The sequence below is a fragment of the Trichechus manatus genome, unplaced genomic scaffold (assembly GCF_000243295.1).
Source record: "Trichechus manatus latirostris isolate Lorelei unplaced genomic scaffold, TriManLat1.0 scaffold00021, whole genome shotgun sequence".
NCBI lineage: Eukaryota > Metazoa > Chordata > Mammalia > Sirenia > Trichechidae > Trichechus > Trichechus manatus.
In genome coordinates, this window is record NW_004443957.1 from 18760393 (window position 1) to 18775198 (window position 14806).

Here is a 14806-nt window from a genome sequence, read left to right on the forward strand (position 1 = left end):
TCACTCTCATCAGAGGTTTGTCATTAGTCTTCTCAATTAGTCTTCAAGGAAGCACCTTTTAGCTTTTCTGATCATGCTTGTTATATTATCATGTTCTATTTAATTTGTGCCATTGTATTCTTCTTTCTTCTATTTTATTTGCATTAGTTCTCTTGTTCTTTTCCTAGCTCTTTTGAACGCCTAATTAATTTTCGGCCTTTCTTATTTTCTGATATTCACATTCAAGGTTGAATTTACATCTCCTTTGGAGGACCATTTTAATTACATCCCACAAGTTTTGATATATGTAATTTTCAATATTATGCAGTTCAGAGCTGTTAACATTTCTATTACCATTTTTATCTTTGACCTATGAATTACTTAGAAGTTTGATTTTAAATTTCTAAATATATAGGAGGGGTTATGTTATCTTTTTTGTTATTGATTTCAAATTTAGTTGTATTATTGATAGAAACTATAGTCTGTATGCTACAAATCCTTTGAAATATGTTAAGATTTACTTTCAGTTCAAGTATGTGGTCAATTTTTCAAAAATGTTCCAAGTGTGCTTGACAGTATGTATTCTCTAATGTTGTAGTGTCCATTAAATATTTTTAATTATGTCTTTTAAATTTTCCATAGCCTTATTATTTCCTTGAGCTATCAATTACTGAGAAATGCTGGTAGACAGTGTCTACTATGATAGTATTTACCAGTTTCTCCTAATAACTCTGTGAATTTTTGTTTTATATATTTTGAGATTATTTTATTAGGCATATACCTATTCAGAAGTATTATGTCTTCTTGTGAATTCAGACTTCATCTTGGTAATGAGCTTGTGTTAAATGGACTGATATTCATACAGTGATGCTTTTCCTTTCTTTTACATTCTCAAACTTGCTTAGATTTTTTGTTTTAGATTTAATTCTTTGGTTGAATTTTTAAAATCCAACCTGACAGTCTCTGTCCGGTAACTGGATTTCTAATGTATTTGGATATATTTTGCTGTTCTTTGCTGCTTTCTATTTTACCCGCTTTTTCTATGCCTCCTTTTTTTTTCTTCACCTCTTGCCTCCTGTGATGGAATTTTTTTTTTTAAATTAATGCTGTTATTAGTTTTAAAGTTAACATTCTATTTCTGTTCTTTCAGTGGCAAAATTTTAATTTTGTCTAGCATTCTTAATTAAATTTTTTTAAACTTAATATAGCATTCCTAGGTCGAAATATAAATACTTGGTCACTCATGCTGTTGTGGTTAGGTGTTGTTGAGTCGGTTCCCATTCATAGCAACTGTACGTACAGCAGAACAAAACACTACCCCATCCTGTGCCATCCTCACAGTCGTTGCTATGTTTAAGCCTATTGTTGCAGCCACTGTGTCAGTCTTTCTCATTGAGGGCCTTCCTTTTCATTGCTGATCCTCTGCTTTACCAAGCATGATGTCCTTCTCCAGGAACTGGTCCTTCCAGATAACATATCCACAGTACGTGAGACAAAGTCTCACCATCCTCGCTTCTAAGGAGTATTCTGGCTGTACAAGACGGATTTGTTCTAGTTATGGATTTCTTTTTATTTATTTTTCCTTTATACGTTTTCTGCTACTGTAGATATGTATTTATGTCTTCCATCAATGCTAGGATATTTGGCATTATTTTTTCAAGTATTACCTCTACCCATTCTCTCTTCTCTTTTTATGGAACTCTGACTAGATCTACCATATTTTTATGCAAATAATGCACGCCTTCTACATTTGTTTGCCCACCGTGCCCTCCCTCATGAGGTATTTTCATAAGCGCCTCTATGCCAATTTATATTTTACATGTTGCTGTAAAAAAATCAGCATAATGTACTTACAAAAATACCTTGGAGGAGGAGGGCATGGTTGGCAAACAAACGTAGAAAGTGTACATCATTTGGGTAATAATACTGTACATCAGACCTTCATCCTATCTAACATTTCTATTAATCTCCCTTTCATTTTCTCATCTCTTTATTTCATTTTCCTGCATTGTGTGTGTGTGTGTGTGTGTGTGTATCTTGGTTCATTGGCATTTTCTTCAGCACTGCTGCTCTGCTGTATAACTTATCTTTGAGATTTAAATTTCAAAGTAAAAGAGAGAAAACACAAATTATCAGTATCAGGAATGAAAAGGAGTACATCACTGTAGATGCTATAGACATTAGAAGGATAATAAGGTATATTATGAATAAGTTTATTTGTAACTTTCCCTGGTGGTGCAAATGGTTAATGTTCAGCTGCTAACTGGAAGATTGATGGTTCAGATCCACTCATAGGTGCCTTGAAAGAAAGGCCTGGGAATCTACTTCTGAAAAATCAGCCATTGAAAATCCAGTGGAGCATAATTCTACTCTGACACACATGGGGTCTCCATGAGTCAGAATCAACTCAATGGTAACTGATTGTTTGGTTTGGTTTATAAATAATTTTATGGCAATAAATTCAGCAACTTAGATAACATGGAAAATTTGTTGACAACATAAATTGCCCTGATACAAGAAATAGAAAATCTAAATAAACCCATATCTATTAAAGAAATTGAATTCATTATCAAAAACCTTTTCACAAAGAAAACTCCAGGCCAGATGACTTCAGTAGTTAATTCTACCGAACATTAAGGAAGAAATAATACCAATTCTTCACAAACTCTATTAAAAAATAGAAGGATGGAACGCTTCACAACTCATTTGATAGGGTAGAATAACCCAGTACTTAAACCTGACAAATATAAGAAAAGTACAGAGAAATATCCATCTTGAACATAGATGCAAAATTTCTTAAGAAAATATTTTCAGCCAAATCTGGCAGTTAATATATCATGAACAAATGGTGTTTAATCCATGAAGGCAAGGTTGGTTTAGCATTTGAAAATTAATCAGTGTAATAGACCACATTACAGTATAAAACGGAAAAAGAATATAAGCATCTCTATAGATGTGCATAAAGAATTTAACAAGATTTAATGCTCCTTTATGATAAAAACTTGTAGTAAACTAATAATAGAAGCTTGATAAGGGGCATCCACAAAAAACCTACAGCTAATATCATACTTAATCGTGAAATATTAATCCATTTTTCCCTAAGATCTGGAAACAGCTGAGGACTTTAACTTTTACCACTTCAACATTGTGCTATAGATCTTAGTCATTATAATAATGCAAGAAAAATAAATAAAAAGCACACATATTAGAAAGGAAGAAGTAAAGCTGTAATTTTTTCATGTTCAACCTGATTATATATTTTCAAAACCTCACAGTAGAATCTACAAACTACTAGTGCTAACAAGTGAATTTTGCAAGGTCACAGGATATAAAGTCAATATAAAAAGATTATGTTTTATATACTTACAATGAACAATTTAAATTTTAATTTAAAAGAGTTAATAATGAATGTAAAAATTTTAAATAGCAACAAAAATCAAATATCTAGGAATAAATCTAACAAAAGATATGCAAGAGCTCTGAAAACTGCAGAACATTCCTGAAATAAATGAAAGAATTCTTTTTAAAAATGTAGAGGCATACCGTCTTTATGGACTGAAAGACTTAGTATTGTTAAGACATACATTATCCTTGGGTGGTACAAGTGGTTAACATGCTTGGCTGCTAACCAAAAGGTTGGAGTTGACCCAGAGGCACCTTGGAATAAAGCCCTGGGGATCTGCTTCTGAAAAATCAGCCATTGAAAACATTATGGAGCACAGTTCTACCCTGACACAAATGGGCTTGCCAGGATTCAGAATCAGCTAGATGGAAACTGGTTTACCATGCGAGGCACCATGATAGGTACCTTTTCTCATGTGATCCATTGACACAAATGCTCTGTGAGGCTGGTATTTTTATCAATACCGTTTATTAGGAAATTGAGCCTCGAAGAGCTTGAAAGATTTGCCCATGATTTGTGATTCAAAGCCAGGTATGCTACCAAATACAGTTCTTTTTTGTACTATACCACAAGTTTAATTGTCTTGAATGGTATTTTGCCACTTCAGTTGTATATTTATCATTATGGAATCCTGACTGGAAAATGCATGGACTGCAATAGTCCTAAGTACAAATACCCACCATATACCAGTATTTCAAGAGGAGATTTTTGGTTGTATGTCACCTGCTTTTGTAGTATTTGCCTCTAATAAGCATTGAAATTTTCAATGTAGTAATAATTAATTGCATTTTAATGAGAAACTAGATTACTCATAAAACAGGCTAAAGAAACCAGTGATTTATTGAATATCCTCAGTATAATAAAAACTTCTACATAAAAGATGATAATCATCAACTTCAGTGAAACTCCAGAGGATAAAGCCTCAATTGCAGCAGAAAATATTTAAACTAAATATACTGAAGAAGCTCCTGCCATGAAGATGCCTTACAGCTTTGGAATGTTTTTTAAAGTTCACATAAGGTGTCGAAGAAAAGGTTCACAGTTGTTTTCAGATTGGCTTGGTTGAAGTATAATTCTTTGAAGTAAAGGGATTGACCACATTCCAGTAGATATGATCTGCATCTGTCATGACTCGAAGAGGTAACCCCTAAAGGAAAGAATATGTAATTCTGAATGCTCTGTAACCTTTATTCATTCATTCAACAAATGTTTGCCGAGTTCCTTCTAACTATCAGGCATTATTCTGGACACTGAGGATATGATAGCAAACATGGCAGAAGAGAACCTTTTCTCATGTAGCTTACATTCTTGTAGAAAGACAAAAAAATAAAATAGATGAACAAGATAATTTTTTTTAGTGATAAATACTATTAATGGAATAAATTAGGCTGATATAACAGACCGTGGCAGGTAGTAGGGTTGTTAATTTTGACTTTGTGATCAGGGAAGGCCCCTCCTGAAGTCAGGGAGGTAGACAAGGCTCCATTTATGTAGGGTCTTGAAGGCCAAAGTAAAGAGTTTGTATTTTAATAATGCGAAGCCAGCGGAGAGTTTTAAGCAGGAGGATAACATGACTTGTTTTGCATTAAAAAAAATTACTGGTAGCTGTGAGGGAAATAGGGGGATTGGTGCAATGGTGGAAACAAGAAGCCAGCTGGGAAGAATATTGCAGACTCCTTAGCGTAGAAAGCATCCAGGCAAGAGGTGATGGTAGCTTGGACGAGGGTGGTAGCAGTGGAGTTGGAGAAAAAGGGAGTAGGACTGCCAAAAATTGCTCATCAATTGGACTGGGATTCATGTGAGAAAAAGGGAAGAATTAAAAATGACTCCCTGTTTGGGTGATATTATTTACTGAGGTGGGAGAGACTGGAATAGAGTATGCTTATGGGAGAAATCAAGAATTCTGTTTTGGTCATGTTAACTTTGAGATGCCTATTTGATATCCAGGTAGCTGTTATCTAGGAGATAGTTGCATAAACGGGCTTGGGGCTCAGTGGTGAGTTAGGTCTGGAGATAAACATTTGATGATCTTTAAAACAGAGATGATGTTGACTCCATGGGATTGTATGACATCACTAAAGGGGAGAATGTCGGTGGAAGAGAGGACCTAGGCCTAGGCCCTGGAGAACTCCAACATTCAGAGGAGGAACAAAGGAGATTGAGAAGTCTCACAAAAACCTAAGAAAAGAAAGTATTTCCAGAAGTAGGAGTAGCTGCTTGACACAAACTGCGTGGTATACATATAATAGGAGGTAAATAGTTGAGAGACAAGTGATCTTCCACCTCCTTCGTCCCCAAGGAGGCTGTCTAGCTTTGACCTACACTAACCTCAGTGGCCACGACCTCTATTATTCTAGGATCCCTGATGCTCACAAGACTGTGTCTAAACCTCTGGAATGGTTACAGATTGTCACCTACAATCAAGCCACAAATACTTGCTTTATATCTACTCTAAGGAAGTCCATTCTCCACGGGGATGAGTAGACGTCAGAAGATTCTCCCCATGCCATCTACACCCACACATCTTCAGGACTGACCTGTAGCTGTCATTTTAGTGGGACTAGGCACAGGGCAAGAGTCTCTGGGTGACACAAATAGTTAACATGCTGGGCTGCTAACTGAAAGGCTGGAAGTTTGAGCCTACCCAGAGGCACCTCAAAAGAAAGCCCTGGTAATGTACTTCCAAAAAATCAGCCATTAAAAACCCCGTGGAGCACAGTCCTACTCTGACACATGCGGGATCACCATGAGTTGGAATTGACTCAACGGCAATTTTGTTTTAGGCACAGGGCATATGCCCCACTCTACTGGACAATTTCTCTTCCGTTGCCCCAAAATCAGAAACTGCTTTTTGTAGATGGTTGCCTCTAGTGTGTGGTACACAGTTCGTTCATTTAGTGAGCAGTTAGTAAACAATTTATGAGCAGCCAGTTTATGCTGGGACTGTAGGTATCACAGTGAATAAGCTATTTACACAGTCTGTGCCCTCACAGAATTTACAGCACAATAGTGTCACCAACAAGTAAGTGAGCAATTACAACACAAGGAACAAGGAATGATTGAGGTGCAGCTACTTCTAGCACCAACTGTGTGATTTAGGGTAAATCTAGCTACTGTTCTATGCCTTGATTTTTCTCTCTGAAAAATAGAACCAAGTTTGAGGAGCTTTCTTATATGCCCTGCACATGTGAATGAATAGATATATGAATGAAAAGCTCCTATATATCCCATCGTGGAGTTGTTTGAAAGGATAGTGAGTAGAATCTGTTGTCAGCATTAGCTGCCATCAAGTCTCCCGCATCTCATGGTGACCCCACGCACAATAGGTTCAGACCGTTGTGAGCCATAGGGTTTTCATTGGCTGATTTTTTTCAGATCACCAGGCTTTTTGTTCTAGTCTACTTTAGTCTGGAAACTCTGCTAAAACCTGTTCAGCATTATAGTAACACGCAAGCCACCACTGACAGACAGGTAGGGCTGTGCATGAAGTGTATCAGGTGGGAATCAAACCCAGGGCTTCAGCATGGAAGGGGAGAATTCTACCACTGGACCACCACTGCTACCTATTGATGCATTGGCGTCAGGTCTCTAAACTTACTTCCTCTGCCTCCAGGAGTCTCTCCTCATTATGTTTGTTCTCATTGTCCATTTTTCCTTCAGATTTCTGCTCCTCTCCTTTCTCTCCTTCATTTCCTTTCTCTTAGCCTTGGTTCTGCTTGTTGGTTCGAGTGCATAAAACAGGGCTTGTTTTAACCTGGAGTCTGCTGGCAGAGGGGGAGAATCTTCTGGTGTTGAACCACGAAATTTTATCTTCCTGAGAACAATCTTTAATTTAAGTTACCTGGGGATGTTGAACAAAGGATTCTGGGAAATTGAAAGGTTTTTACAAAGGAAAAAAAAAATGTCCACACAGTGTTAAGTGTGTAATAGCTCAACCTAGGTAATAAATTCATGCTCACTTTCTTGAACACAGTCATAACCGCTCCTCAGGCTCCTCCAAACCTTTTGGGGAGGCAGCCGATTGCTGCAAGTTCTCAGAGGAGTGCAAAATGTGTCTCCTAAAAGAACACAGCCATTTGTTCTCTTGTCAGGATGCCTCTTTCATACTGTAATTAGAGTGCTGTGGGGGGTGTAGATGAGGGAGAGACAAGAATATGAAATGCTTTTACTTCCCTGTGGTTCATTCTTCCTGCACCATGGGCTTTGAACCCACTGAAATATTGTGACTGAAACATACACTATTATGTGCATATATAGAGAGAAAGCGACATGTGTGCCTCTGAGTTTGTGCCTTAATAGTATCTTTGTGCCAAAACGAGGTGGCACAGCCTGGTGAATAATTAAATAGAATAAGGAAATCGGAATTCTGCTTTGTGACTCTGTCCTTCAATAAGTCACTTTGACTCCTTAACCAAAAAAAAACCAAACCCATTGTTGAGTCGATTCTGACTTTAGTGACCCTATAGGAGAGAGTAGCACTGCCCCATAGGGTTTCCAAGGAGCAACTGGTGGACTCGAACTGCCAGCCTTTTGGTTAGCAGCCTAATGCTCATTGACTCCTTTGGCCTTCGTTATAGGGTTAAGTGCAGCCCTCTAAGGAGCCCCTGGGTAGTAGAAATGGTTAAGGGCTGGGCTGCTAACCAAAAGGTTGGCAGTTCAAGTCCACCCAGAGGCACCTCAAAAGAAAGGCCTGGCAATCTACTTATCTCCTTAATTTAATTGCCAAGTCTTCTCTCCCTGCATCTGGTCATACAAATCAACCAGATTTCAGTATCAAGAAGAGAAAAAGACCATTCATTCCCTGAGGTCCTAAAAGAATCTTTCTCCTGTGAGTTCCCATAATTTAAATAAGGCCTGGCAATCTACTTATCTCCTTAATTTAATTGCCAAGTCTTCTCTCCCTGCATCTGGTCATACAAATCAACCAGATTTCAGTATCAAGAAGAGAAAAAGACCATTCATTCCCTGAGGTCCTAAAAGAATCTTTCTCCTGTGAGTTCCCGTAATTTAAATGTCATGAAGACATGGAATAGCACTGGCTTTGGAATTCAGAGATCCAAGTGATGCTCCCAGGTCAACCATTGCATGCTGTAGATCTTGGGCAACCAAGTCACCTCAGCTTTTTATACCTCAGTGTCTTTGCATGGAAAAGGCCAGGCTTGGACAGGTGACCAGCCAGGCCCACACACCTGATCTTCTGGTCTCAGAGGCTAGGCCATGACCTTTCTTTCATTACTCTGGATGTAGCTTGGGGTAGGATACAGCCCTGAATATAAGGCCATTTATTTGCCTTTACCACTTTAGGAAAGAAGTTCTGGTCATCTGAGGAGCCCTCCCCAAAGCTTCTGATCTCCAGGGAAGAGTGATGCAGTATGCTGTAGTGCCTGAGTATTTGCATCCCTCCTCCACCTGGATGCTCATCCTGCTTATTAGAGTGAACATTGGATGGGAATTTAGAGGTCTAGATTCTGTTTTGGCCTTTACTTATTGACCTCAGTCTCCTTAAATCCTTTCTGGAACAAGCCAAAGTATAATACATAAATAACTATAATATTGCTGAACTGTGTGACCTACAGTAAGGTGTTTACCTTTTCCCGGACTGTGTTTGCTCCCCTGAAAAATGGGAGAAGGACATTCCCCGGGCTCATAAGAACACTGAAAAGCTAGCTTATCCCCACTCTCCCAATTACTTTGCACAGGACTGAAATTAAAGCACTGCCAACACACAGTTGACTCTCTGACTTCCTCCCAATTTCTATGCTGGTTTCTGAACATTTAGGGTTGAAGAGTTTTTCTTGATGTCAAACCCAAATTCCTCCTTCCTTGAATCAAACATCTTACAGGAACACTGGCAAGGTTCCCTTGGGGGTAGTGAAGCCCTCTGAAAATATGGGCTCTGAAGATTAATGGGAATATGACCATGTGGCCATTTGTGTGCTTGGCACAGTCTGTCTACATATGCTTCTGGGTGTTAGTGTGAGCATGTGTGTGTTCATGCCAATGTGTGTGTGCTGAAGCATACAAGTGTGTACAGGAGTGTGGGTAAACACATCTTTGAGTCATGCGGGCAAGCCCATCCTGGCGGGCTTTGTCTTCCTTTTGGTTGCCATGACAGCAGCAAGGGCCTCTGCATCAGTAAACAAAGCTCCCTGTGTGTACTGCATCAGGAGGAGGGTCTGGAACTAGGGGCTAAAATGCGAGCCAGACAACCCTCCAACAGAGGTTTCTTGCCGCAGCAGATCAACAGGACATCTTCCTCGCTAGTTAAATGTAGAGGTGCCTGTCCAAGTACTCTGTGACTCTGAGGTGTCATAACATGAACAGGAATTTCAGGCTGGAGCAAGGCTTCAGTGACCCTACTTCTAATCCCCAAGAGTGAGTAACCTCACAGTAGATATGGGAAATGTGAATGACGAAAGCCCCTCCCATCACGCTATTGGCTAATTCAGTCACTTTTATTTATTAATATACAGATTAGCCACTTTGTGAATTATCTTAGTAATGACTCCTTCCTAGATTCATAAATGCATAAAATGTAAATCGGTTTTAACATCAACCTAAACATGATTTGAAGAACAACTCTGCGTTCTTCCTCAATACTCCCCCAGTCACGCGTGATAAATGTATCAAGTGTTAAGCTTTGTCTGGGATTATGCACATAATTTTTCCACTTCATCTTATTGTAAATAATATAGAATTGGCTGTCTCTGAATAGTTGGTTTTTACAAATTGTGCCTCTCATGTAAACTGCTGGAAAACAAAAACAGTCACAAATGTAAATTCAGTAAACAAGAGGAGAGATAAAAACTGTACTTAACCATGCACTGCAAGGAGACCAGCCTTCCTCTGAGTTCCCGTAGCTGAAGTTTATAAATGCAGACCTTGCCTACATATGTGGGAACCGGAATAGAGACTCATCCATGCTGAACTCCAACTTACCCTCCTTTCATGTATGTGAGAGCTGCATTGCGAGGGTAACAGCAGGTTATTCTCTTAGAGGAAAAAAATAGCTAAAATTATGGGTAACAGTATTGAGTTAGGAGATGTCACCAGTGGAACACAATTTGGATTTTTATCATTATACAGTCTCCTACAAGGAACCTAGTCAGGACTCCCAGAGTAAATCAGATTTGTTCTTACCTTTGGTTATGAGCAGAGTGTTTTGGTTCTGTGGTAGAATTCACGCCTTCCATGCAAAAGATCCAGGTTCAATTCCCGGCCAGTGCACCTAATGCACAGCCACTGTGAGTGAAGGCATGCACGTTCCTATATTGCTAAACAGGTTTCAGTGGAGCTCCCAGACTGAGACAGATTAGGAAGAAAGGCCCAGTGATCTACTTCCAAAAATCAACTAATGAAAACCCTGTGGATCCCAACAGTTTGATCTGTTAACTTAACATGGAAATGGTGCAGGACTGGGCAGCATTTCATTCCATCGTGCATGGAATTGCCATGAGCTGGGTGCTGACTCCATGGCAGCTAACAATGACCTAATGTTAACCTTCAATGAGGAAACTGAGACAGAGAGATAATTGCCCAGTTTATTAGCAGAAGAAGGATACCTAGCTTTGAGAACAGGCTTGGTAGTATTTCTGTTACATCATGTAAGTTTATTTTTGATCCTTTTGTTTAGAATTCTGAAGTCTAACAGTGGAGCCCTGGTGGCACAGTGGTTAAGAGCTTAGCTCCTAACCGAAAGATTAGCAGTTTGAATCCACCGGCTGTTCCTTTGAAACCCTATGGGGCAGTTCTACTCTGTCCTATAGGGCCACTATGAGTCAGAATTGACAGGTTTGGTTTTTGGTTTTTTATGGGGTGGACACAAAATCAAGTTGTACATCACTAGTTTGACTAATACTATGAATTTTATTTTAGGTCTTTTTGCACAGAACAATGGCTTTTCACACATCTGTCTTAATGAAACAGATGGTCCCTTAAAAAATAAAAAATAAATAAATACCAGCTCTGTTTTTGTATCCTTATTTTCCTCAACCTTGTGCTATAATTAAATCCCTTTTGTAGATTTTAAATCTAGCTATATATTTTTAGATAGCATGGAAGACATACCTAGACATTGTGGGAACAGCACTTAACCTGCAATCAGAAGATACTGGTTTGAATCCTGGCTCTGTTTCTTGCTAATGGAGTGAATTTGCTAATGGAGTGAAGTAACAAAACCTTTCTGAATCTCCCAGAGTTTTTTCAATATAAATGCAACATAAATAAATAATTTACATGAAAATTATTTGTAAATTAATGTTTCCACAAATATGTTGTATGAATACTCACTGTTCTCAATTTTTTATTTCCATAATCTACATATTTATTCCTCTCATGCCTACTATAATATAAGGCATGGGTTCAACTCCTTAAGTCCTTGTTGGAATGTGATACATTGCAGGCTCTCTTGCCCTCATAGATTCTGCAGGTCAGGGAGATAAACATAAACTATGAACATAAACAACTATGACAACAAGGGAAAGAGTGAGAAGCATCATGAAAGACAATGGTGCCCAGACTTTCTGGCCTGGGCTCCCAATGAAAAATGAAACAAAACACAAGAGGCCATTTGATAAACATTTGCTTATAAATAAGGGTCCCTCCCTCCCCCACAGAGGAGCAAGAGCCACTTAGGAAGTCTCCCCACCTGTACACATTCTCTGCTTTACTTCCTTTAGCCAAGATCTTGTTAATAAGGCCAGGCTAGATCTTTGGGCTCTGGGCCTGTGAGTCCCAGCTCATGTGCAGGTGGGAGGGTGGGAGGAAACAGGGCCTGCAATGTCCCAGGGGAGCAGGGAAGCCAGCTGGTAAGACCTGGAGCCAGAAACTTCCAAATACACGGGGGGCTTGGACTGGGATTTGACAGCCTGTCCCTCTGAAAATCAAGCTAGATGGTTATTCTGGGGGCCAGATAGAGGTGACTGGTTGCATGCTTCATAGACTCACTCTACAGAGACTTTAATGGAGCTAAGCAAGGAGCCTCTGTGGTGCAATGGTTAAGGGCTCAGCTGCTAACCAAAAGGTCAGCAGTTTGAAACCACCAATGGCTTCACAGGAGAAAAGTTCTGGTGATCTCCTTCCATAAAGATTGTTGTTGTTGCCGTTGAGTCTAGTGTTGATTCCAACTCATAGTGACTCTATAGGACAGAGTAGAACAGCCCCATACGATTTCCAAGGCTGTAATCTTTACAGAAGCAGGCTGCCACATCTTTTTTCCTGCAGAGCACCTGGTGGGTTCAAAACACCGACTTTCAGTCAGCAGCAGAGTGCTTAGCCACTGCACCACCAGGCCTCCTTCCATAAGGATTACAGCCTAGGAAACCCTGTGAGGCAGTTCTACTCTGTCTTATAAGGTCGCTATGAGTTGGTATCGACTCAGCCACACCTAACAACAACAACAAGCAGAGGGAAGCTGTGGTGACAGTGTCCAGGAAGTATCTGGAAATGACTGCATTCCAGCTAGTTCACCAGGCTCCCTTTGGGTCAGTGCAGAGATGGGACTCTCTGTCATTTAATCCACTGGGAACCAGGGCAGAGCTAGCAGTGGGCTCACCCGGTCAGCCTGGCTAGTTAATTAAATATATTTCTATATCTATTGAACATATAGATAATCTGGATATTCTAGATATTCTAGACCCAGAGGATACAAATTGAGTAAGACACAAAATAGTTCCACAAAGAGCTCACATAGAGGGAGAGGACAGTCACATGTCCAACACACCACAATACAGGCCTGAGTATATGAGGAGCACTAAAGAATAGAGGACAGGTGGAATGGGGGCCAAAAGACTGGCGGGAGGGGTGTGGGCAAAGCTAAGAAGAAGAGGCGACCCTGAGGAAGGATTTTGACAGTCTCAGGCAGATAAGAAGGGATTCCAGGCAGAGAAGCAGCGTGGATGGAGTTTCTAAAGCCCGCATTCATTTTCAGGAACAATGAAAGGTGAGCTGTGGTTGGAGTGTGGGTTGCAGGAAGCTGCAGGCAGAAGGTGGATAGGGATGGTGGGAGATAAGGTTTGAAAAGAAAGGTTGGGTTTCAGACTGTGAAAGACTTTGAAGGCCCTAATAAGTGTTTGTACTTTATTCAGCAGGTGGTGGAGTAGGCGGAGGAAGAGACAGGGTGAGACTAGTGAGGAGATGGAATTTAGAAGATCTGAGAGTCAGGGTTCCTCTTGTTAGCTGTGTGTCCTTGCCCTCTCGAAGGGCGATGTTAACCCCTCTCAGATGCAGTTTCTGGAGTGGAAAATGGAGATGTTGAGAATAATGCTTGCCCTGTGTGTCACAGGATTATTGTGTTCCTCTGGTCATGGCCTGTCTAATTGTTACTCCTCTTTCAAGGCCTTGCTCAAAATATTACCTCCCTTTTACACCTTCCTGGATTCCCCCAGAGTTTAGCTGAAAAAGCAAGACACACGTAGTGAAATATGTATAACAAAACATCGGCCATTTCAACCATTTTTACCTGTACAATTCAATGACATTAGTTACATTAATCATGTTGTGCAACCATCACCACTATGCGTTTCCAAATTTTTTTCATCACCTTAACAGAAACTCAGTGCCCTGTAAGCAATTTTCAGGGCAACATTTTAAGGCGGTCATAGTTGCAGTATGGGACAAAGGAAAAGAGGGAAATGGGGTGTACGGAAAAGTGCCTTCCAAACTCTCACACTTACTTCACTATTTCTCTTAGTCATGGCACTATTCAAATCCAGTAAATCTTATCCTTCTTGTCCACAGGGAATTTGCCAAAGAGAGAGAGAGAGTGGAGAACCGAAGAGCTTTCATGAAACTGCGGCGTCAGCAGCAGATTGAGCGAGAGTTGAATGGCTACCGTGCCTGGATAGACAAAGCAGGTGAGGCTTGATGGGCTAGAGAAGGTTGGCGGGTTGGCTGCACAGACATTACCGGACCCACCTCACTCCCAATACCACCACTGCAAGGTCTGCCTAGACTCAAGAAGAGAGAAGACCTGTATGCACTGTCAGCCCCTTGGGTCCCTTACTAGTCCCACTTTCTTCCTCTAGTGTCTAACTATCCCCATTCTTCTTCCAAACACCTGTCATGAGGCAGGCATCTTAGCAAGGTGAACTTAGTAAAAGCTAATATAACCCAGTCCAGAGCTGAGGTTGGGTTGGTGATAACATTTTACAAATAATAATCCATTCAAGTTCACATTTTTTAAATAGGTAAATGGAAGTTCATTTACCACTGACCTTTCAACAAAAGCCAGGGTGAAGAGCCTGGACTGAAGCTTCTAATAATTCCAGTCCAAAAAATGTAGCTCTAGGCATATCATATTTTCTTAGGCTAAGCATATAAAAATCTGAATTTTTTTTTTTTAATATTTTATTGTACTTCAGGTGAAGGCTTACAGAACAAATAGTTCCTCATGAAACAGTAGTACACATGTTGTTTTATGACATT

The 14806-nt window shown here is 39.9% G+C and overlaps 1 protein-coding gene across 3 annotated transcripts in view; it reads left to right on the forward strand.

The window, feature by feature from the left end:
• CACNA1E (calcium voltage-gated channel subunit alpha1 E) overlaps positions 1-14806 on the forward strand; it is a 366059-nt gene that overhangs the window by 253037 nt on the left and 98216 nt on the right. For all 3 annotated transcript variants that reach the window (XM_004372885.1, XM_004372886.1, XM_004372884.1), the window contains exon 8: positions 14120-14235. In XM_004372885.1, the coding sequence (XP_004372942.1) occupies positions 14120-14235 (116 nt within the window). The remainder of the gene's footprint in view (positions 1-14119; positions 14236-14806) is intronic.